Raw genomic sequence first — 26,143 nt, forward strand, 5'->3', positions numbered from 1 at the left:
ACTTTTGTAATGTTACACATTTGATTCCCACGAATATGGGGTTTAGGAGGTACGCCGTGCCAAAGCCCCCTGAAGCACGGTAAGGCCAAACTTATTAACTGAGGCGAGCAAAAAGAGAGACAACACCAATCGAAAGTATCTTCCCAATCTCTACTGGTTCAATCTGAAGTAAATTTTTCAAACTCATCCACTGAGTTCTCAATATATTAAACCGACTCTTGAGTCCTAAGCTTGGCTTAGTCACTGTTTGCATTCGGTGTACTCGTTGATTAGAAGATTTATATTATATCTTCGATGTTAGGGGAACAAATTCGAATCAGTCACGTAGTAGGTTTCAATTCCAGTAAAAGGAAACGTTCGTTAAAATCGAGAAGTTTCAATCATTTTCCAGACTTCCAGAGTTCCCATTGCTGTACTGTGTGAGCTTACAAGCAGCTCCCAAGTTCCTTTGTTTAATCTCCACGCGTACACGTTCCATTCATATTTCATAATATTATCAATTTATCATTCACCTACTCACAATCAACTGCATATCTTCAACCGTGACAAAAGGTAGATGGCATCCATAACCCGCTGAGATGACGACCATTCCCAATTGAACTTTGTCGCTTCCACCAACCGTTCATTGGCAATTCACGCACTCATTTCACAGTGAACAGAAAACAGCTTGCAAAATAATATCAATTGCAACAGCCACAAGACATCCATTAAAATAAATCAGTTGTAATGTAAGTGTGCTAGCGAAGTCGTTTACGTACGAAACATCTGGCTCAAAACACTTCAAGAACCCTCGCAATCAGAAGAGTCCCGGAGGAGCTCAATCTATTCACGCTTGAACGGAAAAGTTTCATATCTAGTCTGTTATTGCAAGCGTACGGGGGTAGAACGTTACTAAGGAAGTAAGAAGTTCGCTGAGTTCTGAACAACGTGAAAAGATATCTTTTCTTTACTCTACAAATTTCAAAATCGTTCCCAGAAATCCCAGTACAAGTGATACTCGTAGTAGGGAATATACGAATATATATAGATCCAATCACCTGTAAAATGCAATAGATGTCAGTGATTTAAAAGTTTAGGTGGTGTCGGGAGAATTCTATAGGGAAAAATCGATAAGAATTTTGTGTTCGTGTGTATTCGCATCGTTCATATGAAAAGCATCCTTTGTTCAATCAGTTTGATTAAAAAACTAAACAGAAATCTTGAGGATAAAAGTGAATTAAATCCAAAATTACGGATACAGGGGTTCAAAGTGCATTTCGGAATTCTGATATAAACACAGACGGCAGAATGGGCGTGAATGAAGAAACAAGTTCAACATCGACACTAACATTGCAACTGTTTCAGGATATTTTCAAGGACTCTGATCCAGGTGTTACGATTGATAACTTTGAGGTGAGTGAAGAATAAAAGCGCAATAGCTGAATTAGATGTCTTTGTACGTTGAATCTCAATAACCGTTCAATTGCATAGTTCCTTTAGTGTTTACCTGGGTGAGATGCGCGTCTTCTTGTTTATTTGTGAGTCGTCCGCTCCGCCCGATAAAGTCCTTTTGTGCACTGAGTGACATCAAATGGAGATGAAAGGATTCCTAAGGATCCACTTTTCTATTGATTATGGTATTGAAAACAGATATGGTATCCTAGTGGGGTTTTAACAGCACATTTTTTCTTACATTGTTATTGGGGAAAATCAGAGTAGTGGGGTCGGCCTGACTATAACTGTAGAAAAAGAGAAGCTCAGACGTAGCTTTTGGCTTCCTTAGATTTAAGACGAAGATACCTTTGAAGAATCTTCTTTAATGAAAAATTTGTACACTCTTTATCGCTAAGACACATCCTTAGATTCACAGAAACTTGCATGCTCCAAAGATAGTTAACTTGAAAATGGACGTGCCAGGAGAAAATACAATAGGTCTAGTTTTTCTTTTAAGGGTCCCTGTCCCTGTTATTAGAAAACTAGCCTAGAACCGTTTGAAACATTATTCCGGGCTAACCCTCCCGCTCTCCCGGCTTAGGGAGCCTTTAAATTAGGGTACTCATTTTGACAACGGATGGGAAGACGAGGAGGAGGTTGTTAGTTTAGGGAATTCCTCCTCATCTAGTCCCTCCACCGTTCGAGTTGAATATTCTTCGCAACAAAAAGAACCCGAACGTAATGCGCAACGATTCCATTCGCCAACGCTCCTCAGCTTCAATGTTGTCTGGAGAGAACTCCCTTGCGTCAGCATAAAGCTGCTGACAAACAGGCAACAGGGATCACTCCCGTGATCACCAGCACGCTTCTGAAACAATGCAATAAGCAGACGCCACTCGCGAAGCTCCCCGTCTCTGTACTAGGGCAAGGCGTTTACGATGCACCTCTTTGTAAGGGCATCAGCTCATATTTTCCCACCGTGGAACAGAACAGATTGCGTTGCTCCTACAAGAAGACATCGCCTGGTAAATATAGTTCCCCCGCCAAGGTCGAGACCCCAGCTATAGCCCTATCCGCTGCTCCTTTGATTTGCTCGAAGAAGCTCATGTTCAAGTTGAGCATTAAACCAAGGTATTGACTGGTTTTGACTCTATGGTCAACTCGCCGATGGGTATAGGATGTAGGGTCGGGATTCTCGTCGCATCAATATGGAACGTCTGCTTCGCACATGTTCAACACTGCGTCCGACAACGTCGTCTACATAAACGACCAGGCGTGATTGTTTTGACACGCCGAGTCTTAGCGTTGCAGAGGTCCGATCAAGAATGGACCCCTATTCTACTTCCGACGTGATCTCCATCCTCCTCTAGCCCTCTATCGTCTCATAGCTCGATGCGTGGAGTGAGTTTTCTAGTTTGCTTAGCATGCCTGTTCATCTTACGGAATTGAGGAGATTTCTGACATCAAACGTTATGAAGAGCACTACGTCGAGATCGGTGACAATGCGCATATGTGACCTCGATAACAGCATCGACCGTGGATCTCCCTGCTCTGAACCTAAACTGTCTTGGGGATAGGTCCCCGGCCGCACGAACCGTTTCAGTGTTTCCTCTCCTCCTTATGAGATTTTCAAGCACTACTGGGATATCACCAGGACCTGGCCCCTTCTTAGCTTTCATGGTGTGAACTGCAACTTCGAGGTCTTTGATTGTGAAAAGGGGCAGTCCTCGATGCTTTCTGCGCTGTTGACATCAACACCTACGGGATATCTGGGGAATAATGCCCGTACAATGCGGTTCATCTGGTCGGTATTAAGTATGAGGACTTTCCGGGAAATAAGTTAATACCCAAATCCCCACAGCCTGCCGCGAGCTTTGCCTTTATTCGTTGCGGCACGGAGTCTCCTTTTTACTGATTGTTACTTTGCCTTTATGATGCATGCCTCCTCGCGAGTTGGTAAACGTTGTGCCAACCAGCAGAGTTTATGTTACTCCATCCAGTTTCTGTCGTCCGCCAGTATATAGAAGGGCCCATAGCTGGGTTACCTCCGGAGCATGGAAGCTTCACAGGTTGTCATTATCATGTTAATTACTGAATTTAAGACAGTGTCGACTGCAATGCTACAACACACAAGATCTAGCTGACTGTGACATCGTGGAAGCGGATCGATCAACGGAAGAAACGAGAGGTTCTATTAACTGCTGCGAGCGATGGCGAGCGTAAGGCGCTCAAGCTCCGATACCGTACGAAATTTCAGGAAGTTTAACATGGTGTGCACCGTAACAAAAGTAAATTTGTTGTTGAGCTAGTCAGGGAAGCGGAAGCCTCCACAGATCGCAATGATTTCAGAACTGTATACCGCATCACGAAAGAATTTGCATGTACGCGCAAACCTTTCAATGGTCCTGTGACGGCCGTTAAAGGCCGGCTCCTCACCCACGCTGACGATTAGCTGAAGAGGTGGGAGGGACACTGTTCAGCCTGGTCAAGTTGGAGGATTGATTTCAAGAACACATTTGCTTTTAAGTGCGAAGACAAATCAATTTCTTTGGTGACTTTTCTATAGTTGGCTTCGCTGCAGGCCTGGACTTTCGTCTCGTCAACATTGGCGTCCATGGAATTACGCTCGCATAAATAGATTGGTGGCAGTATTCTCAGCACAATGTCCAATCTAATTGTAATTTGATGGTAATGTTTTGCCGTCAATCTAAGCAGCAACTATTCAGTGTCATCCACATTCTTTTTCACCAAGTCCCTAAGGCAGTAATATGTTTTTACTCTTCTTATTACCCCTACATTCTATTTTGTCTTAATAATCTTAATCTTAAATTGTATCTCTATTTTCATCAACATTTCTATACTTTAATGAGCTTATGACATGCCACTACTAAATGAACATTTCTTCATCCATAGGAAGCACGAGGGTCTGGAAAAGGAGACAACTACACGGCGGCTTTGTATAGAGTTCACTTAAAAGGTTACTGCAGAAACTCCACAGATGGCAAGAAGCTGAAATGGGAGAAGAGTGTCATTTGCAAACAATTGCCCCACAGCGTTGTGATACGAGAAGCTTATAAGAGTGTCGAATTATTCAGGTAAAGTGATTTTAATTATATATATTTAGAACTCTGTACTTGTACTAAAAACTTGAACGATTAAAAAACGAAAGTAGTTCCCTCAAATTCCTATTATTATCCAAATCCATCTTAAAAACTGCTGAATGTATAATATAGATACAATGAGCCGAATTTAGATTGTTTCTTGTGTTTATTAAAATAGCAAAAAGTGTGCGTCGGCCGGGAATCGAACCCGGATCAACTGCTTGGAAGGCAACTATGCTGACCATTACACCACCGACGCGGTTAGTCAAGGTTATGTCCACGTTGTAGTCAAACATTTTATATTTTTTATCAGACATTCGTCCAAATTTGTGGGTCCTTAGAGAAAACCCGGATAAATGGTATAAAAGCAATGCATTTAGACCTCTCGATCATTCGTCCTATGTCCAATAACACGCGGTTTAAATCTCACTGTGCCAGTGGGGTTTGTATTGTGATTTGACGTCGGATACCAGTCAACTCAGCTGTAAATGCGTCCCTGAGTCAAATCAGGGTAATAATCTCGAGTGAGCGCAATGCTGACCATATTGTCTCCTATAGGATACTGTAATCATGTAATCATACCGGCCGTTACGGTCTTCAATGAAGTGCTCTAATACATTTCAAGGCCCTGATCCAATTGGATTGTTGTGCCAACGATTATTATTATTTCCGAGTTATCACAATCTCGGCAGATGCCGGATTTTACCTAATACTAGCACTAAGTGCCAAGCATTTAGGCTCGGACGATCCTACCTACTTAAAAACTAAAGGGGCACTGGTGGTGGTGGCTGGTGGCAGGTCAGTGGGAGAATCCGTCGAGTACTCCCCGCAACATCGAGCACGTATGCAGAATGGTGTACTTCTGCATGGTTTAAACCAGACTGTGCGAAAGTCCCAGGACATCAAGGGAAGCCGTGAAGGATTTAGGTACAATACCTGTAGCTGACAATATTATGGGAACTACAACCACCCGCTCGAGACGCCAAATTTCTTTGATTTCCCGAGCCAATGGCTCATAGTTCACATAGTTCTTCTCCACGTATTTCCGTTCAATGTTGCTATTATGGGAGATAGCAACATCAATAATATACGCGAAGCGACCCGTCTTGTCAACTAACAGTAAGTCAGGCTTGTTGTGTGCGGTATTGCGATCAGTCAGAACCTGCCGGTCCCAATACATGCTGTAAGCAGAACTATCAAGTACTGCTTGCGACTCATATCGGTAAACCGGACATGTTCCCGCGATCAGCCCATTCTTGTATGCAAGGTTTTGATGGATAACCTTACATACAGCATTATGCCTGGTGATGTATTGCACCGGTGCCATAACAGTACAGGCAGAAATGAGATGGTCCAACGTCTCTAACGCCGAACCACACATTCTGCACTGGTCTTTCTCCACCCGTTCTTTCATGATGAGCTTTTTATAAGCTCGGGTGGCGACCACGCCGTCCTGGATGACACACATGAACCCCTCCGTTTCAGCAAGGAGCTCCCCAACACACAGCCATCTGTTCGACAAATGCAAATCGACAAATGGCTGCCAAAGACAATTCACGTGTTTACCGTGCATTGCCTTCGACTTCCATTCATCGATCTGCTCTTGGTCCGACTTCACCCCACTCAGAGGATTGAAAGATCAATCCTTCAAGTTAAGTGGAGTCAGTCCACAGTCTGTCTTACAGACAGCCGCATGCAAGGGACTCGCTTGCTCTTTGCTGTAAAAATAAGCGCGCAGCGAGTCGACTTGGCGATGATGTTGTGCCGCCACGTCAACCACGCACCCACCTCCGATGTCACGAGGCAGGTTCATCCGCTCCACTGCAGACTTTGGGTAATGCATTCGGAATTTGGACATAGTTGTCCGTATCCGCCGCTGGACGTTTTCCAGGTCGGTCTTCGTCCACGGCAATATTCCGAATGCATAAGCCAGTGAAGGGATAGCGAATACATTCAACGCGCTTATTTTATTCTTCCCCGAGAGATGCGATTTCAGCACCAGCTTTACACGTCGCAGGAATTCGGACAGCAGAGCATCCTTCAGATCACCAACTCGAGCATGGGTTCCTTGCAGAATTCCTAGGTACTTGTAGAAGTCTGTCTCAGTCATACCTTCGATGTGGAGGTCACCAATGCTATGTCCGGCATGCGGCTCGTGATGACCTTTGCGGATAGCTTGGATTCGACACTTGTCTAATCCAAACTCCAGCCGAATATCACGGCTGAACATGTCTATTATTCGCAACAGACTTCTAAGATGGTTGTCAGTACCAGCATACAGCTTGATGTCATCTAAGTACATCAAGTGTGTCAGTTCGCACTTAGCACGTAGGCCATACTTTATTGCAAAACTATGCCCTCTAGCATCATTCAGTAGCCATGAAAGGGGGTTCAGTGCCATACAAAACCAAAGGGGACTGAACGAATCCCCCTGGAAAATGCCCCTCCGTATACGGATGGGCTCTGAGGTATTAGCACGCTCAGATGTACGGACTGATAAGGTGGTATGCCACCCTTCCATGACTGTCGCCAAAAACTTTATTAGTTTCGGATCAATGCGATACAGATGTAGGATATCGATTAACCAGGTATGCGGAACGCTGTCGAAAGCCTTGGCATAATCAATATAGCAACTGAAGAGGTTTCTTTGGCCTCTAGTTGCTTGTCCTATAACTACCGAGTCGATAATGAATTGCTCTTTGCAACCCCTTGACCCAACTCGGCAGCCCTTCTGCTCCTCGGACAGAATGTTGTTGGTCTCGAGGTGCGCATTGATCCTTCCACTAATTATGGACGTGATGAATTATTATTATTATCTCCGGCTTAAAAACCTCATTAATTCGTGCTGATTCAAGAAAAGGGAGAGGACGGTGAGAAGCCCAAGATAAATGTTTTCTAAGAAATCATGTAATTCCTACAGAGCTGAATAGAAATTTTAGAAATTTTATTGATCTGGTGCTAGATTTTCTTTTGTTCCTACAATCTCATGTTCGTTCAGCTTTGATACGTTATCATGCCTTCGAAAAAAATCAGCCTTTCTATTAAAGAAAAACAATAAATCATAAACGCCACAGCCAGTGACGGTAAGCAAACTGATGTATCCAAGCGGTTTTAAAGTCAACAATCACATCAATCCTGAAGAACCACCACTATTACTTCGCGGAGAGGGCTCTGGTCTACACCAGCAAGATTAAATTAAGCATCTGTCGCGCTCTCCAGACTCGACCCAGTTGCTGGAGCTTTTCTTGTATCGGGGTTATTGTTACGTTTGTCGCATTCCATTTGCTTCTGACCTCAGCATCTCCTCCATAAGATTATGGATTTCAATAATTACAATAAGGGCGTCCTCGGGTGTAGTGGGGGATTCGTCCAATCTAAAGCAATATTAGTCATCATCCTTGATAGAGATGAACAAACTTTTGCTGCCTTTTCTCGAGCATAGTTAAAGTGTCCCTTGAAGCTCAATTTGGCAACGATCATTACTCCCCAAGTATCTAATGATCAATTTTAAAACGACCTCGTGATTGCTAACCTGGATTTTGACAGTATTGTTTATCCTGCGATTGGCAATAAGGACCGCTTCCATCTTTTCGTGCGCCAGGCCCAATTTAACCACTCGTAACAATGTTTTGATGACATGGATGGTTTCGCTTCCATAAAGTTCCATGCTATCACCAACCAACGCCAGGTCGTGTGCAAAACCAGTCAATATTACCCCCTCTGGCATGCAAAGACCAAGTACTCCGTCATACTTATGTTCGACAGCAGGGGCCCAATACGGAGCTTTGGAGAACACAATGCATTCTTTCGGCCGTCATCCATCTCGCACCAAAAAAAATCTCTCAGAGAGATCAATCTTTTTTATCATAGCTAAGTAACCAGGGACACCCAGTTTACTTAAGGTGCCCTTAATCCAACCCCTAGTTAGCCGATTTAAGGATATTCTTGACACCTAGCCTCACCATTGCACAGCACGTTTCAACGGCCGATGCCTCCCGAATCAGATCCAGATTCGGAAATAGTCCGTTGTATATCACCCTCTCCAACATCTTCCCCATGGTATCTAAAAGATAAATAAAACGATAGGAACAGGATACGGCAGATTGTTTTCGGAGCTTCGTTAGCAGAACCAAGCTTTATCAGAAGAGTTCAAGTTGGTTTTGGCCCCAGGTGTTGAAATCGCGGCAATAATTTTAGGAATGTGGTCTCTAACGTCCAATACCAAACTGTCTAGCATTTTCCCACATTGCGCTCTCTTTGCGACAGGAGGGGCGAAACAATTGTAGATATGGATGCCTTTCACTTTTTCCCTTACAAAGCCGGCTCTCGAGAATGCCATTTTTTCTTGCGTGGCTTGTTTTCCACATGCCCATATCGGCACGCTTCCAGATATGTCTTTCACCTACCTAACAATGCCATAATTTCAATAAGGTTCGCAGATTATCGTCAACATTCAGCCCCCGAATGGTTTGCGAGAGGAGATATTGAACTGTTCCGCGATGATTGAGATTCATTTGTATTAACCCCATTTAAGCCTACGATTCAGCTCGTTTCTAAGTGCCGGAGCCCAGTGACGTGCCGGTCGTCCGAAGCTTCCACTTCTTACTTGAGTTTTTTTTTTGAAAATGGATTCCACGGAACCTGGTGGTTTCTATGTATTTGTTTCCTAGTCGATCAAAGAGATTTATAAGTTTCTTTTTGATACCTTCAGCTCCTCTGCTCAGTTGCGTCCATGGCAGTATATTTGTCAGCAAATGATGTTTTGTTTGTACCGAGCTAATTAATTCTGATGATTCTATGCGGCAAAGTTTCAAAGTCCATAAAAACTTTTGATGAGAAAACTATTAACGAGACTATCTTACTATTTTTTACAGAAATGAAGTGGAATTCTACACAACTATCTTACCTGAACTCATAGCATTCCAACGGTCTAAAACAAATGACATTTTCAAGGCGATACCGAAAATTTATTTGGCAAGAGACGACCTCATAATAATGGGTAAATTCGAATAATGTAAATCCCCTGAAATGGGCTGGAAACCAATTATATTAAACATATTTTCCCAGAGGATCTACACACTCGAAATTTCCAAATGCCGGATCGTCAAAAAGGCCTTTCAGTTGAAGAAACCGAAGCAGCCCTTAAGGAAATTGCCAAACTACATTCACTCAGCCTCGCCTACAAAGCTAAAAACCCTAAAGGATTTGAAAGATTGAAGAGCTTAATAAGAGAAGCGATTTTTTCTAGTACGAAAGAAGACTGGTATAAAAAGTATTACGAGCAGTTAACGAAAAATGCAATTGATATGGTAAGAGTTTAAATTTGAATCTCTCATTTATCGGGCAGCAAAAGTGTTAATTAATTTCAATGATCCCTTCCCAGGTATCAGATGTTTTGCCGAAAAATTCAAAGTATGTGGAAAGTATTACTACATTTGCTGGAAGCTCATCGTTCTTTAAGAGAATTATCGAGTTGATTAACGTAGAGTCGGAATTATCGGTGATTTGTCACGGAGATTGCTGGACGAACAATTTCTTGTATCGGTATAATGAAGAAGGACATGTGGTTGAAGTAAGTTGCATATCCATTTCTTAGTGTATGTAAGAGAAATAGAAAAGTGATCAGTTAGCAAGTATCTGAGCTGTGGGAAAAAACATGCATTTTCCCCAAATCTTTCCCTTCATTTATTTCCAGACTGTGTTAGTCGACTTTCAATGCATTCGATATGGATCATTAGCTCTAGATGTTTCCAACCTAATTTATTGCTGCACATCCAAAGAAATGCGGGACAAGCATTTGCAATCATTTCTAAGACTTTACACGGGAGAACTCTTCAAACAACTGAAAACACTGGGCCACCTCTCGGAATCCTACAGCACAGAGGACAAATGCTTCGAATTGTGAGTCAAAATATTTAAATTAGAGTAACTTTACGTCAATTCAATTCGTTTATCTTTTTCCTCACACCCAGAGTCAACTCTGATTTAAAAACTTACGGAAAATTTGCTCTTGGTCTAGCAATGGATATACTCCCAATGAGTACGTGTGCATCAGAGGATGCACCTGATTTATTTCAGAACAGATCCGAGGAGGCAACAGGAGCGCCTGAATTGAATTTTCCCCCAAATGATTTATGTCGACAGAAAATGGCGGAGATCGTTGTTGATCTTGTGGACAGCGGAATGCTATAAGATGGTAGTTTTAAGATAATTTTTATCCACTTTATTTTCGAATTTATTTCTGCACTTAAGAAGGATTTGCATTTAAGCACAAAATCGACAATCTTTCTTATTTCGACAATATTGTACGAACTTTTCGTGTTCGTTTTTCTTGACTGTGTTATGATACTATAGTTCAACTCAACGGCATCAAATTTACTAATAATGTTAGGCGCTTTGAAAATTGTCAGTAAAAGAATCATTTCCCGGTAATTAGGAATATTTCCAATAAAACAAAACTTTTAAAATCGTTCAGTGCCAACCAAAAAAAATCAATGTTGCTAATGTAGAAAAATTGACCCAGATGTCCCCGCGATTGTAGTCGAATCTTGATCAAATCTTGGCAATTACTCAAATCAAATCCAATGTAGTAGTTGAAACTCGTAATATCATTAAATGAATGTTTTATTCTCTCAACAAGGAGATGGTGACATATAAAAGTGTTGTGATGATATTCCTTAAAAGAAGAAAGACTCAATGTGAATTTTCAAATAAAGATTATATTCGTATCTAAATATTTACCAATTTATTGAAAGATTGTTTTTGTTTTCTCACCTAAAGTTCAGTTTTTTCTAAGCTAAATATTCAATTCTATTCTATAAAATAATTTATTGAGTTTAGACCAATTTTGTTCTCATCTTCATTCACTATATTCACATTTTCAATATATCATCTACTTCTACTTCAGTCAACTCTCCTTTTAACCGTTCAATTAGAGTCTTTGTACTGTAATGCCAACCTTTTTCTTTCACTTACCTCTAAAAAAATGCCGTATTATTTAGTTATGTTTTAAGCTATTATTTCTTTTTATTTCTTCATTTCTTCTTTAGTTAAAGAAAAAAATCAAGAGAATTGGAGACATTTTAATTTGGGCTGCAATTGACCAAAGAAAGAGTCATGGATGGTATGAAAACAGCCAGTCGTCAAGAAAACTAGAGTTTGAAGATCACTTTCAGAATTTCGAAGCGAAAATGTGGAAACAAAGAAGAATAAATCACCGAAGACTATCCCTCTGTGGCCAAACGCCAAAGTAAATATTCAAGAAAAACAATATTGGGAGATAAAGGTAAGTCTTTTGATCATAACTCTCTCTCATTTTTAACAAAAAAAAAGCCTACAAAACCCAACAACACATTCTGGAACAACATAAAAGATCCCAAACAATGAAAATTTTCCCACAAAGATCGCCAAAGCCTTTTTTCAATTGTCCCGCACTTGTCGTAAGAAATGGATTTGTTTTGTAAATTAGAAGTACAATATGGTGCGGAGATCGCCTGTTAGGAAGCCACAATCAGGGCTTTCACTCCAAAAAGGTGATGACAGAAATACACGTGTGAGAGGTCTGACAAGTTTGCACCCATTCGTGCCCTGTGGTCTCTTTTTATTGATAACGTTAACGCTACACCCCTCACATGTATTTGACGATTGGCGAACAACTTCTTGGTTTTTGAGGGAAATGTCCTTTCAGGCTGTATATAGCTTCTAAACCTGACAAATACGGCCTCAAAATTGTAACAATGTGCGACGCTCGAACGTTCTACATGATTGATGCCATTCCATACATTGGTGAGGGGAACGCAGCACAACGAATAGACTTCCTTCATGCTATGTAAAAACCCTAGAAGAAATTGTGTGTGGAAACAACCGAAACATAACTTGTGACAATTGGTTCATTTCGATTTCCTTGGCGGAAGAAATGCTAAAAAAAATGGTCATGGACATTTGTTGGAACAATGCGCAAAAATAAGCGAGAAATTCCACCTTCCTTTCTTCCGAACAAAAATAAACCAGTCCTGTCATCTCAGTTCGCTTTTGATGGGAAGACTACCATTGTCTCTTTCACCCCAAGGAAGAACACATGTGTTATTTTGATCTCTTCAATGCATGACCAGAAAAATGTAAATGAGGTCACCAAGAAGCCAGTGAAGCCCATAGTGTTTTACGTAGGCACCTGTCGTGAGACTTAATCCTACGGTCCTCTTAAGACACGGATTGATTTTGTGACCACAATCAGAGCCCCGCTGAGACAAGCAACAACGGTACCATTCATACTGGTGGATGCAAGAATTACCTAAATCTCTACCGAACTATGGAGTACGGCACCCGTATTGATACGCAACACCACGTCGAGGCCCGAAGGTCTCTTCTCGCTTGAGCACAACCACAACCACCATTAAACTCCCACTAGGGGGGCCAACCGCAAATAACCGAGCTGTCCTCACATACAACAGGAGTTCACCCGAACTATGTGAGTCCAGGTTTCGTGACCAATTTGCCACTTCAGATGAGTCCCCGTGCAGACTCGGGTCCGATCGCCCTGATTAGGTCTTTGGAGCATTCGCCTACTGAATCACGGCCGGCAAACCAAAGTGATTACAGCGTCTCCCGGCGCCACCACTATGGAGGTTCTCCTCGACCACTTGGTTTTGGTTTGGCCGATAGGGTTGCCGCCCCATCTTCCTCGCCGCGACCTCTGAGCACCACCAAGAAGCCAGAGATAATTGACTTTTATAATTCTACCAAAGGTGGGGTAGATACTTTCGGCAAAATGGTTCATGCATACGATGTACTAGGCGCTAGCCTCTTCGCCTGTTGTACGGTATTTTTGATTAGGCAGGCATTTTTTGGGAGTAGGGCAGGTGAATGCGTTTACGCACAAAGTGTTGCACTCCCGCAACAGCACGCTGGCGGACTACCAACTAAACACCTCCCTGTCATTAGAGATCTAGCCTGAAACCGTTTGACACATTACTTCGGGCCAGCCCTCCCGCTCTTCAAGTCAGGGAATCCCTTTTACACAATCAAGAGATCGTGCCTTTCCAATCTTCTGCAGTTAAAACTGAAAACCTCCATATCCACGTAGGAGCTTCGTAAAGAAATTTTCAGTCTCATAATGTTTCCGATTCAGTCACGCTCCTAAGCTGCTAATGAGTCGCGTAGTCCATCTGCCTCTAGTCTCATTTTGCCAAAAGAGTTTCCACTCATCTAGTGTACTTTGTCGTTCTTCACGAACAGCCACCTCTTTTGACTCTTCTCCCTTGCATTTGTATATGGCTTTACGCTCCTTAACAAGAAGGACAACGGGGATCACTCTCGCGATCACCATCGCAGCCGGTTCAGAGAGAGTGCGGTACGCAGACACCACCTACAAAGCTCTCCGTCTCTGCACTTGCGTCAGATGCTCACTCTTTGCCAGAAGCATTAGCCCATACCCATGCACAGTAGGGTAGGACACACTGCATTGAACTTATCAGGAGACACCGCCTGCTAGACGTGGGAACCCCAATACTTTCCATTAGCCTACTTAACGCCGAAAAAAGCTCATGTTTGAGCCAAGAGTCAGCCCAAGATGGTATCGACTCGTCGAGCGATATGGGACGCAGGGTCGGAATTCTCTTTTTAGTCAGGATGACTACTTCCGTTTTATCCAGTGCAAAGTTGAAATCATGAGCAGTCATCCATCCGCTTACGCGTCACATCAAGGTGCCAAGTCTGCTTTGCGCTTGTTTATTGTGTCCGGCAACAAGTGCGGCGACATCATCTGCATAACCGCCCAGGTGCGACTCTTCTGGCATGTCGAGTCTAAGCAGACTATCATAGGAAGCATTCTAGGGGTCTGGCCCTAGGATAGATCCCCTATGTGATCTCCATCCTCCTCTGACGCTCTAGCGTCGCAGAGAGTGGTCCCTCAGATAATCCCACAATATCCATAAGAGATAGTTCGCCACGTGGAAAGTATTGTCTAGTGTGCCTAGAATGTCTTTCCACCTTACAAAACTAAAGGTATTTCTGATATCAAGCTTTACGAAGAGCACCACCCGTCCAGATCGGTGGCGTTGTGCTTCCGCTCGATGACCGGCATCCACGACTTCAATTGTGGATCTTCCCGCTGTAAAGCCGAACTGTCGTTTCTGGCAGCACGTATCACTTCAGCGGGTCTACTTCTGATGAGCTTCTCGAGCACTCTCCCAGCAGTGTCAAGCATACAAAGTGGTCGGTAAGAAGATGGCAACTCACGCTCGCCTTTCCCTTTGTTGACCAGCAGAAGTCTCGCCACTTTCCAACGCGAAGGGAAAATTCCCTCTTTCAGGCAAGGGTTGAATGCGCCAAGCAGTAAGTCTGTTTTATGTTGCAGTAACAGTTTGTATACCTCTGCTGAGATACCATCGGGTCTTGCCACCTTTCTGTTTTTCATAGAGAGGATCGCCTCTTCCAATAACTTTACAGAGAAAAGTTAGCAGTACTCGGCGCTCTCAATACTGCCGTCATCATCCTGTACGGATTGCGCAGGAAATAGTGCTCGTAAAATGCGATCGGCCTTAACTGAACAGGGTTTCCACAAGGCCCCAATTTTCCCGGTTACCAGTTTGTAACTGAGTCCCCACGGGTCCTCATTCCATTGCGTCAAGCGGCGGAGTTTGTGATCCTCCTCCCGGAGCTTTACAATTTCCGCCGTCCACCAATATATTGAAGGCTTGCCACGTTTCGATACACTCCTGGGCATGGAAGTTTCGCAGGCCTTCATTATTAGTTTCATAACTCAGTGTTAGTTGCAGTAACACCACCCCCGGAGTGGACTCTAGCGCGGCCCCACCTGTTCCAAGATTTTCGACAAATTTCCCGGTGTTCACCTTCGCGAAGTTCAACGCATAGAAAGAGGGCTGAGGTGGCATACACCGAGAATTAGTGTCAGCTAATTCGAAGGCAATATAAAAAAATCTTCCAGAACCCGCGAAAAGTTCACAAACGACACCAGTGATTCCGACGCGAAGGTTACTTTGGAAATGCTCCCTCGCAGCCTGGGCGCACGTTGGGGTGGATCCGATGTTTAAAGCGACAAGTCCTGTTCTCGCTGCCATTTTGAGAATTCGTTTCCCTCTGTTGCCTCTTCCCTGGTAAGAAACCGTAAAGCCGTCAATTGCCTAATATTTTTAAAGTTTGGGTGCTAAGCCCTAAACAACCAGAAAAGAGCGAGTAAGTTGCTCCGGTCCGGCATCAAGTTGATGCGGACTTAGGACTCCGCAATTCTTAAAAAAAAATACTAAATCTAAGCTTTTTATGAATTTGGTGAGGACTTCAAAATCCTCGCCTCGGTGGCGACCTAATTGCTCATAATCGTGGGTTGATATACCATTTGGAGAGTTCAAATTCAAAGCTCCGATATTCATGTTGTGGACACCCTCCAACAGAGATTAGACTTTCCTCTGCTTGTAGTTGAGCCTAAAAGTAATAGACAAGGGGTAGCTTTCTCTAAACTACAATTTTTGGTCTTAAACGTAAATATATTTCGGGAGCGACTTACCCCCTTTTTCAGTACAAAGCTAGTAGTGTAGTTTTGTACTGAAGATAGGGGGTAAGTCGCTCCCGAAATATGTATTTACGTTTAAAACCAAAAATTGTAGTTTGGAGTAAGCAACTCCTGTTATATATATCCATATTACAGCCTCCTCCACGGCAAGGTGGTATCCGAAGTAGAATATTTCTGTACGAAGTCCGCAACCTCTGACCGTTGTCGTCAAGGTTCTCAAGACCGCGTTATTTCATAGCATTATCAGAGCCCATTTTCAGATCTTCCATCATGGTCCGGTTGTTCCTTTTAGGTAGTTTTTTTTGGACTGCGTTGAATTGCTTATAGAGTGCCTCCTTCTCCTGCATGGTTCGTGATCTTGCTGGCTTAACCCCAGTATATTCTCCATGTAGCGTTGAAGTTGGAGCGAGCGAGCATTATACCTGCCCCATGGCTTAAGCAAAGGGTTCAGGGGATCCGTTTATTTTTGAAATAGCAATCAACAAAGAAAAACTCTCTTTCGTACATCTGTTGGAACAGCCAGGCGAATTTTTATCAGTTGCGGTGTTTACAAGTGTAATCGGAGAGAAAACTTAAATCTTGACTTTAATGCCAGATTAAGGAGCGTATATGCCCGTTTAACCATCTTAATCGACGTGATTCAATCCATTGGCTATATATTGCTAGCCAGATAATAAGCAACGAATTGGGGAAACCCCGCCAGCATACTGCTAGAATCAAATTTCCCTTTAGTTCCGTGAGATGACTCATCCAGTTCACAACATTAAACGCATCAACAAAGCAAACGTCATTTCAAGGCTTTATCATTTCAAACCCACCAACCGCAGCCACCTTCACTTCCTTCAACTACATGTCAAAAATCACTTGATAAATCTTGAGTTTTTTATATGTGCGCGGGGGTCTGACACGGGAGACCGTCACATTCATTGTTAGCTTGACGGATGTCTTTTTCTATCGCAATAATCTCTAATCGAATCATCATCTCACGCTAGAACCGCGAACAAAACCATTCTAAATGTCCAACGTCACGATCTGTCGGAAATCCGCGAGGAATTAAGTTGTGGTGGTGTGGAAAAACGCAAGTGATTTTTTCTCGTCGCGTATCAGGAAATCGCTTGAAGCCTTCGCGACGAAAAAAAACAACTCGTCGTGACTAACCGCGGCGGACGGGTGGCAAGAAAAACGAAATTTCGCCTAAATGACTACGGCTGATCCACCGCTCCTGCAACTAGAGGACGAAATCATCACTTGTCTGAAGGACGAAATCGATTTCCTTAAGGTAAAACGTCAGGCATTGACGCTCCTCGGATTCCTACTAATTCGCTGATCAACATTTGGGAGGGTACTGGCTGCTCTCCCTTTGTTGTTTCGCTTCTGATTGTAGACGAACAAAACCGCAGACGCTGTAGTTAAAAACGGCCCAAACGGCGGACTCATAACCGATGATAAAAGTAGCATAATTTCACTGTCGAGCAGTAACTGTGGCGCTAGCACAAGTAACAGCTGTCGCAGCAGCAACGACTCCATCGACGAAGAGGAGGAAATCCATTCAGTGCCGGAGGTAGAATTCGAGGGTGTCAACCTGGACTCCGGCGGAGATAATCGTGAGTCGCAGCCCCTACTGGGGGCTCGCGACCATTCGGATATACTACGTAATAACTACGCTGGTAAGTAGTAGTCCTAATCGGTAACCACCCCGCTGGCCACCTAGTCCAGCATCCAATGCAATCTGCACTAAGCCATCGGTGTCTGCGGTTAATGTGAATGATCGCGCGCTAGATAAGAAACCAGATAAGTGCGGTGGAGTCGTATTCGGATTTCATTCCCATGTGCAGCTCGAAGAAATCGAAACCCTTCGCGGTGGTTTTCCGATATCGAGGGGAATGTGTATTTTGGGGAGAGTAGGGAAATTGTGCACCTGCAGACCGAGGTCGGTTGCATGTGATAACCGTAAACAATCTTTCCTCACAGGGCCCAAGTGTTATTGATTCTTGAATGCTAATATTTTATTTATAATCATTTACATGGCCTAATCCAATTGTTTTCGTTGACTAAATTAAAGTGAAGTCCACTTCGTGAACTGGTTGATATCTAGACATGTTGCTAGGCCACTTGAATGGATCATTCGCAGTGGGAACGAAATATTCAATTAAAATTTCCATAAATATTGTAAGCCCCGACTTCATTGAACATTGCTACAAATTCGTTTTAATTTCACAGCTTACTTGGCTTGTTATCACATCAACAAATATAGGAAGCCAATTATTTGGAATGATTGTTTGTGAGGATGTTTAGTATGTTGGCATGGGGAAAACACATTACGGAAGACTTAATTTGAAGTTCTTCTAGGGGGACCTGCACCTGAGTTGCATCTGCCATCGTTCCTGGAAGGGATGTTATCGGTTCTATGCGACATTGGTCATTGGGATAACAGGTACTATAATAACTAAAGTCTTGAGTCAATCCAACACCAATTTTTTTCCATAAATAGAAAGCCTCTATCCCATATATGATCAGCATTCGAGATTTTTACGTATCAAAACCCGCTCCTTGCAACTGCCCTCTTATACTTGGAACCGCAAAGCATTACATCGTGAGATGGACTTGTTTCTCATCGAATTCACTCAGAATCCCGTCTTCACAACCTCCTTCGCAGTCTTGAAACTATACTAAATGCATTCTCCCGTCTTATGGCGCTGAAATGCATTTCAGCCCCTACCAGGACTTCCCCAGACGCTTGTACTACTTATTGTTCTGCGCCATATGCTCCAGAGGCAGCCGGCTCGCCCGCCAACTTGGGATGGTGAATTCCATTGCATGGCGTAGCCAGCATTGGAACTGTCGCTCCCTCCTTAATGTGTAACCTGGGGAGAGTTGACCTCTCAGACTGAGAACCTTGGTTTTGTAGGTGTTTATCTGCCTTCCAATTCTACTTCCCTCTCTTTCCAAATCCAGAATCATTTGGCAAAGGTCCATGACCGGATGAGAGAGCAAAAAGATGTCACCATGACCTCCGGACAAAACGGCATGATGAACGTCACTGATGCAACCCTGGCGGACTTCGCTTTGGATTTTAAAATCTTGTGAAATTGTTTCTCGGTGCAATTATTAGCTTTCCCGGAATACCTCGTCTGCGTAGAGCACTCCGGATACACTCCATGTTCACCCTATTGAGAGCCTTCTCCGGATCGATGAATAGCAAGTGCAGCGAAAATCTGTGCTTCGTAGGGTGTTGATATCCGGATCCGGAGCGGAAACCAACCTGCTCTGTGTCAATCAAGTTTTCGAGATATTCTTTGGTGCGATTCAGGATTACTTTAGCTATGATTTCCACGGCAGTAGGGAGCAAGTACCCCTCAAATTTTCAGACACAAAACGGGTACCGTTCTTTGAAATCATTACATTAACATCGTTCTTTAAGAAAGGTCTCGGATTCCCAGGGCGTCTGTACAAGTGGAAATTTCGGTTCTGCCGAAACTGCAGGTACAACGACCTCTGCGGGGAGACATGCATTTATGGCCGAGATAACTTCTGTTTTGTTTGGAGGTCCGTATCCGTTACGCATATTATGTTAATTTTTTCATAAGAGCCAGAACTTTACCGGATGTAATATTCTCTCTTCTTTAGCTCCTCCTCATTTTGTATGAAGAGTCAACCGTTAACGCCGTTCACAGGACCATCGAAAGGTTTGCGACCATACGACAGTTCTTTCGTGATGCAATGTACATTGCGTTCTGCGGCAGCTCCCGCTTCCCTGGCCAGCATAATAAATTCTCTTTTGTCACGGCGCACATTACATTGATCTTTCGTCATCATTCGCAGTGACCAAAAGAGTCTTCAACCCATTGTGTTCCTCAATCCACTTCCATGGTTCCGCAGTCAGCCTGATCTTATGACGCGCCTTAGGGACATGGCCAGTGACTTGTGTAGCACGCGAGAAAGGAGCGGGCAGTTTACTCAGTGAATCTACGGTCCAATCAGCAAGATGTGTCTCCCAATGTCGAGCGACAGCTGGATCATATAAGCGGTCGACGTTGAACTCCCCTCCTGTGAGAATCAGATGGAGATTCCTTTCGAGGCGCATCTCTTGTTACGCACATCCAGAAGACATGTCTTAAATCTTCTGCTGATCGCGGAGTAGTGTTGCTCGTACGGCGTCGGTCAACTGAAACCCAACTGACCTTCTGAGCCCGAAAAATGTGGCACCAATGACGAGGCGGTGGAAGTTGCAAAATTTTGTCCATCTCCCACCATTACCGTTACGCTCGCAGGACCATTTTTCCTCATCACAAGTCCGAGCAAGGTGTTGCCAGAGCCCACAGTGGCATTCAGATAACCCATCACGATTACAATGGCTACTCTACTCTACTAACCTTCTGTCGAACTTGAGATAGTTTTCCTTGATAAGCTAGCTCCTGAATTATCGGCTGCCTGACTGTCCGTGAATAGCACACACTAGTGAGGTATAGCGTGTCAACCACGCCTACGTGCCATCTTTTGCAGTTCACTGACATATGCTTCAACTCCAGCTTGGACTTCCTTAGAACGCCTGCCCTCTGCCTCTACTGTTCTGCGCTAAATATTTTTGAGGCGACCAACTCGTTGGCCATTTTGGAAAAGTGGGTTCCTGCAATGCAATTATCGCCCCTCCTTAATGTGGGACCTATCCACTGTCACTTTCGCCTTCCAACCACATCGCCCGTGGGTGGTACGCCTGTTCAGCGACCAAGTGCTTTCCTTGAAATAGTATCAGGTCAGCATTCTCCGATGATACATCGCAGACAGGTATTAAAGATAAAGGTTTGGACCTTTTGAGTGATAGTGGGGATCACGTTTTATTCATTACTTCCATAAAGCAACGTAGAGAAAGCAGATCTGATAATGTTAATGCATCAAGCGACATTCGGTTCGGTACTTCCACCGGCAGAAACCGCGCTTCCTAGATACATAAATTCGTCCAGGTTTTCGATGTTCTGCCCATTAATGCAGATGGGGACAATGCAATGACTTGTCAGATTAAAAACTTTGGCTTTATTGGCGTTTGTAACGTCATGAAAAAATAATATCGTTTACGAGATGCAACCCTCATGGACTCCGCTTTGGATCTCAAATTCCTCCGAAATTTTTGTTTCCTTTTAGCACGTAGTAGCATGTAGTGAATGACTGTGCCTACAAGGCGGATTGTATTTAATTACAGCTACCCTGTGGAAACGTTTTGTTTATTGACGGAACCTATTACTTACAAATACCATATCGGGCGCAATTATATCATCCATTAGTAAGCCAAAAAATCTATGCATAACGAGCTTTCTCATAGCTCCTAGATAGGCAAGTCGTTGGAATGCCTTGCAAATTGTTCTGATGACATTACCTCGGTATTTTTAATCCGTGATATTATATCGCGAAAAATGTTCTTTGTTTTTTCTAATCGTAACATTCCCTTAATTTGCAAGTCGATTCTCGGAGCATGACTAACGCCCGTGATACATTGCAAAATCAAGTACGTGATGAAGGAGGCATGTTGAATAATTTCGATTCTTAAGTTTCTTGGACAAAAATATGAGTCTGGCATTCACTTCGATGAGTTTTGGAAAGTGGCGTTGATTGCGATATTCAATGTACTGTTGGTTTTCCTGAATTTCTTTTGAAACGATCACAGAATCCGATCATTTTTGAGAATCGACAGAAGCTTTAGATAGTAGTGAACTGTCCAGAATGTCAGTGCCTCGAAAGTGTGGAGTGTTAATATCGGAGCTGGATACATTTGGTAAAATATTTAACATCTAGCTAGGTAATTTGTCAGAGAATATTCACAAATTTCCCAATTCCTTATCCATTTGAATCGGAAACTATAAGGTATAAGAGCGTTATCGATTTATTTTATTTAGTGTTAAGAATACAAAAACTGTAAAGTGTGATTTTTGTACTTTTTTGCCTTCGTAAAGTTCTGAATCGCTGTACGATTATTTCAAAGGATACTGTATTATTCATTCTCCTCCTCACGAGACTTTAAAGCCGCCTTTTGAGGAGCCCGGACTTTTGACATCAGTTAGTCTGTCCTGCTAATGTTACCAATTCGAGTCCCGGAGAATTTATTCTTGACAACTTGACCAAACTTCCTCCAGTTGAATCTCTTGTAGTCTCCGAAAAGATTGGAGACCCCTACAGCGAGATTTAGACTGAAAAGTATACAATTGTAATTAGAGAAGTATCTTTGATCAGACACTCGCCAGTTCTCTACCCTGAGAATTCCATTGGCGGTTAGTAAAGTGATATCAAGGACTTCCTCTCAACCGTCACAGTTCGCTGAATGGAGGAAGTGGAAGGTTGGTGTACTGCCCCTGTTACACACCGGAAAGGTTTTGTTAGTAATAAAGTCAGAGAGAGTTTCATTTCTTTCATTGTTTTCAATGAATGGTTGGCCTTTTTTCTGTGGTGATGGTCGTCAAATGTTACAGATATCCTGGTGGAGTTGATCGGTTGGGAACTGTCTATGCGTCTATCTACACGTTTTCAACTGCCGTCTGTTCTAGTTTGACCACGGTTAGGTGGCTGGAACTCAGGTCCAGATACAGAAAAGCGTGCAGGCTCCTCCTAATACGCCCAAGCCGTAATCATATCAGAAACGACATAAAAGACGTTTTCGCTTAGCAGAGCTTGCTTCAGAGGATGCCACTTCATTGTCGTTTGGTATTCAAACTGGCATGGGACATAGATTTATTGTTCCGATTTGTTTTCTCAACGACCCGTGATACTGTACTGTCACGGCTCGAACTACGCCGTCGTCTCCAGGATGGATGGTGCAAACGTGCTAATGGCCATTTGATAGGGGGTGTTTCCTTATCCCACTTATTTCGGACCTGTAGGTGGTGTAAATATTCATGAGACCATCCTTTCTAAAACGTTTGATGAATTGCCTTAAGCTGCTGCCGTCTGTCGTAAAGGTCCCGCTGCGCCCGGTCGGCCTCCGGAAGTGTGTTAATCGGTCGTTGAATTAAAAAGTGGCCTTCAATGTCATCTGGATTGCTAGAGAGCGGAACGAGTGGTCTGTCATTATTGCATCCTGCATTTCCTTGTCGATCTGGTTTTTTGATCCGACATAATTAGTTCCGTGATCACTGTTGATTTCCGAGCATAGGCCTCGTCTCGCAATGAACCTCTTAAATCGGCCTTTCGACATCCGCGTTCTGAAGGGGCCTGCATAATTTACTTCACAGTGTAAGAAATGGGCGGTTCGGAGAGATCCGGATTGCAGGCAGATCACCTATCAACTGCTGCAGTAACCGCAGGCTCTTCAACCGACTTTGCTCGTATTCGTTGGCGCAAATTGGACCTTTGATTCTAGTGATGAAACGAGACATGTAGGCCACGACCCTCACCAGCCTTGGAAACGTTGAGGATCGCCCCAACAGATTTGCTTGGTCTGCAACGCCCGTAAAACAGGCCACTTCCTCGGATACTGGTCCATCTAGAAGCCATTACGGCCCCTGCCACGATAATCGATGATTCAACAATTCGGTAGGGGAGATGCCTCTTGAAGCGCAGTCCGCAGGATTTTCTCTTTATCCCAAACAAATTTCTGCATCTAAATCTTGGCCGAAATCGTCACCGGTGCGAGCTATTCGAAGGAGTCGAAAATCCCTGCGATATTTGATAGAAGGCATCGCTTTGTCAGCTTTTTTGAAGGGTCATACTTCAATAGTTTTAAGCGAAAGTCGTCCTTCTTAGGGTTGCATATCAAACCAAGCGTTGCCATCGTTGGATCTTGTATGAACTTATGTAACCCCATTTCCTTGGATTCCTCGGGAATCTCGCTCAAAAGGCTGGGATCATTTGATGCCCACTTGCGTAGGTTGAATCCACCGGACCTTAGCATGGTCGACATTTGTTTGATGAGAACTTTTGCCTCTTGTCTCGTGCTTGCACTTAGTAAATCTGTCCTTAACATCTTTGCCGCAAGAGGGAACTTCGCTTCCTCATCTTCGGCCAGCTGGAACAACGTTCTGACGGACAGGAATGTACCCGTGGCTTCTCCAAAGGAAACAGTTGTGATCACATACTCCTGGACCGGTCTGTATAGTACACGTTGAAAATCCTGATGGCAAGGTTGCATCCTTAAATGCAAATTTGGTTAAGCCGGAGTCCTCAGTGTTCAACTAGACCTATTTCTACCGACCTACCTTAAAAGAGACTTTGTTTAAACATTGACTTGTCAATCCAAGTGGAAATATTCTGTAAGAATAAAAATATCACTCAATCGAAAAGTGGGGCCGTGTTTTTTCGCAAACACCAATGTATTTCGAAGAATCTTATCTAGAAATAATTCAGTGCGGCCTATTCCTAGGCCAATGTTTCGAACAAGAACATGATTTAGTTGAAAAATTTCAAAGTAAACGGTTTTCAACGTTATCAAAATTTCAAATGTTCTTAAAAAAAGTCCAATTTTAATGAGCGTAAACAACAGAGCTTTCAATCTAAAATGATAAACGTGGGCGACGCTTCTCTTATCAGCTAAGGTACAAAACATGATGTGCTGTAAATATTCTATCAGGGCCGCTCTATCTGTGTCATCCTAAAAATTAATTAACGTCGTTATTCACAGTACGCTTTGGTCGTTCAAGTTTCGGAGTGATTTGTTGGCTTTCATAGCCGTTGTGTAGTATCTGACAATGACAGCAAATAAAGATGGTAAGCGACTATTATTGCAATTGATTGAAGTTTAGATAATTGTTCATAGTGCATCTGGACCCCGGGAATGTGTTCTGTTTGCAATTAGTTCTCTGAAATGCTTTTCTAGTCAAAATTTGATTTGGAATTATTGGATATACTCAAAACGATACTCTGCAATGTCGAAGGTGTTCAATTAGATGGTCTTAAGGCCCAATCGTAACCCAAATATGCAAGTCGTGCAATGCAAATTTTCTACGCAGTGCTTTTTTGTTATAAAAATTTAGATGAGGCGTATATTATTTGCGAGGAGATTTCAAATGAATAGAAAGCGTCATAAAGTCTGCTTAGGTCTATGTATCCAAGTATTAGCGATACAATGAATGTACAAACACTGTAAATATTTTATGAGTCAGGGTTAGGTCGGTACAGCATTCTATCATATGACGGGAATTTTATGACACTTAGGTACGTAAGGAATACCTTTAAAATAAAATAGACACCGAGCAATTTTAAAAATTCAGTTTTTAGTTACTATGTAAATAGTGGGGCGGAAAATTCTCTATATAGCTCCCAAGGGTTCAGGACTAGTTCTGCTTTTCCCAGAAACAACAACTGCCAGATTCCATATCAATCTGTATCCCAGGGTATTAACGCTACAAAAATTCCAATCAAGTCATCGTGTGAATTTCACTCTACACAAATACTTCATAATGACAGGCTTTTCGGATGGTAGTCAATAATGCAAAGTAACAAATACGACAATGAACAAAATTTAGGTCCTTGTTGTCATCAAAGGTCGCACCAGGAAACTTGTTGTGGATATGTAAAGTCACAAATTCAACAAAATTTAAATAGTGAACGTGAAAATAATGAATCTGATTCTGCGAACAGTGAATGTGTTAATTGTTCTTTGGAAACGTCTGATGAGAGCCTTTCATCATATCGTTTCGGAAAACCGTGTCCTGGATGTCATTGTCTGAATTGCAAGTTAAATCGTAAGTTGAATGTTATTTCATGATTCTCGACTTTAATTCATATATAGTGGAAGGATGTGCAATGTTGATCTACATAAGCTTGGAATTACGCAGTTTATCTGCGATTTGAAGTCTATACTGAGTCGTCGGTCTACCTTGCGCTCTTGGATCCATTTCAAATTGCTCCATTTTTCCTTGTGTGTTATAATGCGTTTGCAAAAGTTGTTGGATATATCCCTTAATGTGTAATATCTGACAATCTGACAGGAGAATGCATATAATTTCGTCGTTTTTATTTATTTTTATATTTACTTTCTACCCTGAAAGTGGCCGAGAAAATGGTGGATATTTTTCACGGCCTAGCATTGGCAGCGGCTTGAAGCTAACTGTGCCTTGGTTGATATCTTTCTATAATACAAGAGGAACTCTAAATTATCTATTAATGCTCTACAGCAATT

At 42.9% G+C, this 26,143-nt stretch overlaps 2 protein-coding genes and 1 non-coding gene across 6 annotated transcripts in view; 2 read left to right on the forward strand and 1 right to left on the reverse strand.

Moving 5' to 3' along the window:
- The first annotated feature begins 705 nt into the window (after positions 1–705).
- On the forward strand, positions 706–11,248 carry LOC119659529. Its single transcript, XM_038067666.1, has 7 exons — positions 706–1,392; positions 4,327–4,508; positions 9,389–9,513; positions 9,582–9,823; positions 9,898–10,086; positions 10,210–10,415; positions 10,487–11,248. Exons 1-7 carry the CDS (start codon positions 1,288–1,290, stop codon positions 10,704–10,706), a joined length of 1,269 nt encoding a protein of 422 aa, XP_037923594.1. The 5' UTR covers positions 706–1,287; the 3' UTR covers positions 10,707–11,248.
- Trnag-ucc lies at positions 4,702–4,773 on the reverse strand. Its single transcript has one exon. It is a non-coding gene; the product is annotated as a tRNA-Gly (tRNA).
- A 5,643-nt stretch (positions 11,249–16,891) lies between the features above and the next one.
- LOC119659141 (phosphatidylinositol 4-kinase type 2-alpha) overlaps positions 16,892–26,143 on the forward strand; it is a 28,074-nt gene continuing 18,822 nt past the window's right edge. The window contains exons 1-2 of one of the 4 annotated variants that reach the window (XM_038067076.1): positions 16,892–17,320; positions 17,426–17,708. In XM_038067076.1, coding sequence (XP_037923004.1) covers positions 17,240–17,320; positions 17,426–17,708 — 364 coding nt within the window. In that variant the 5' untranslated portion in view covers positions 16,892–17,239. Of the gene's footprint in view, positions 17,321–17,425; positions 17,709–24,575; positions 24,730–25,435; positions 25,707–26,143 lie in introns of those variants that run through there. The other 3 variants (XM_038067075.1, XM_038067080.1, XM_038067077.1) reach the window with 3 other exon arrangements.

This window comes from Hermetia illucens, chromosome 6 (genome assembly GCF_905115235.1).
Source record: "Hermetia illucens chromosome 6, iHerIll2.2.curated.20191125, whole genome shotgun sequence".
Classification (NCBI taxonomy): Eukaryota; Metazoa; Arthropoda; class Insecta; order Diptera; family Stratiomyidae; genus Hermetia; species Hermetia illucens.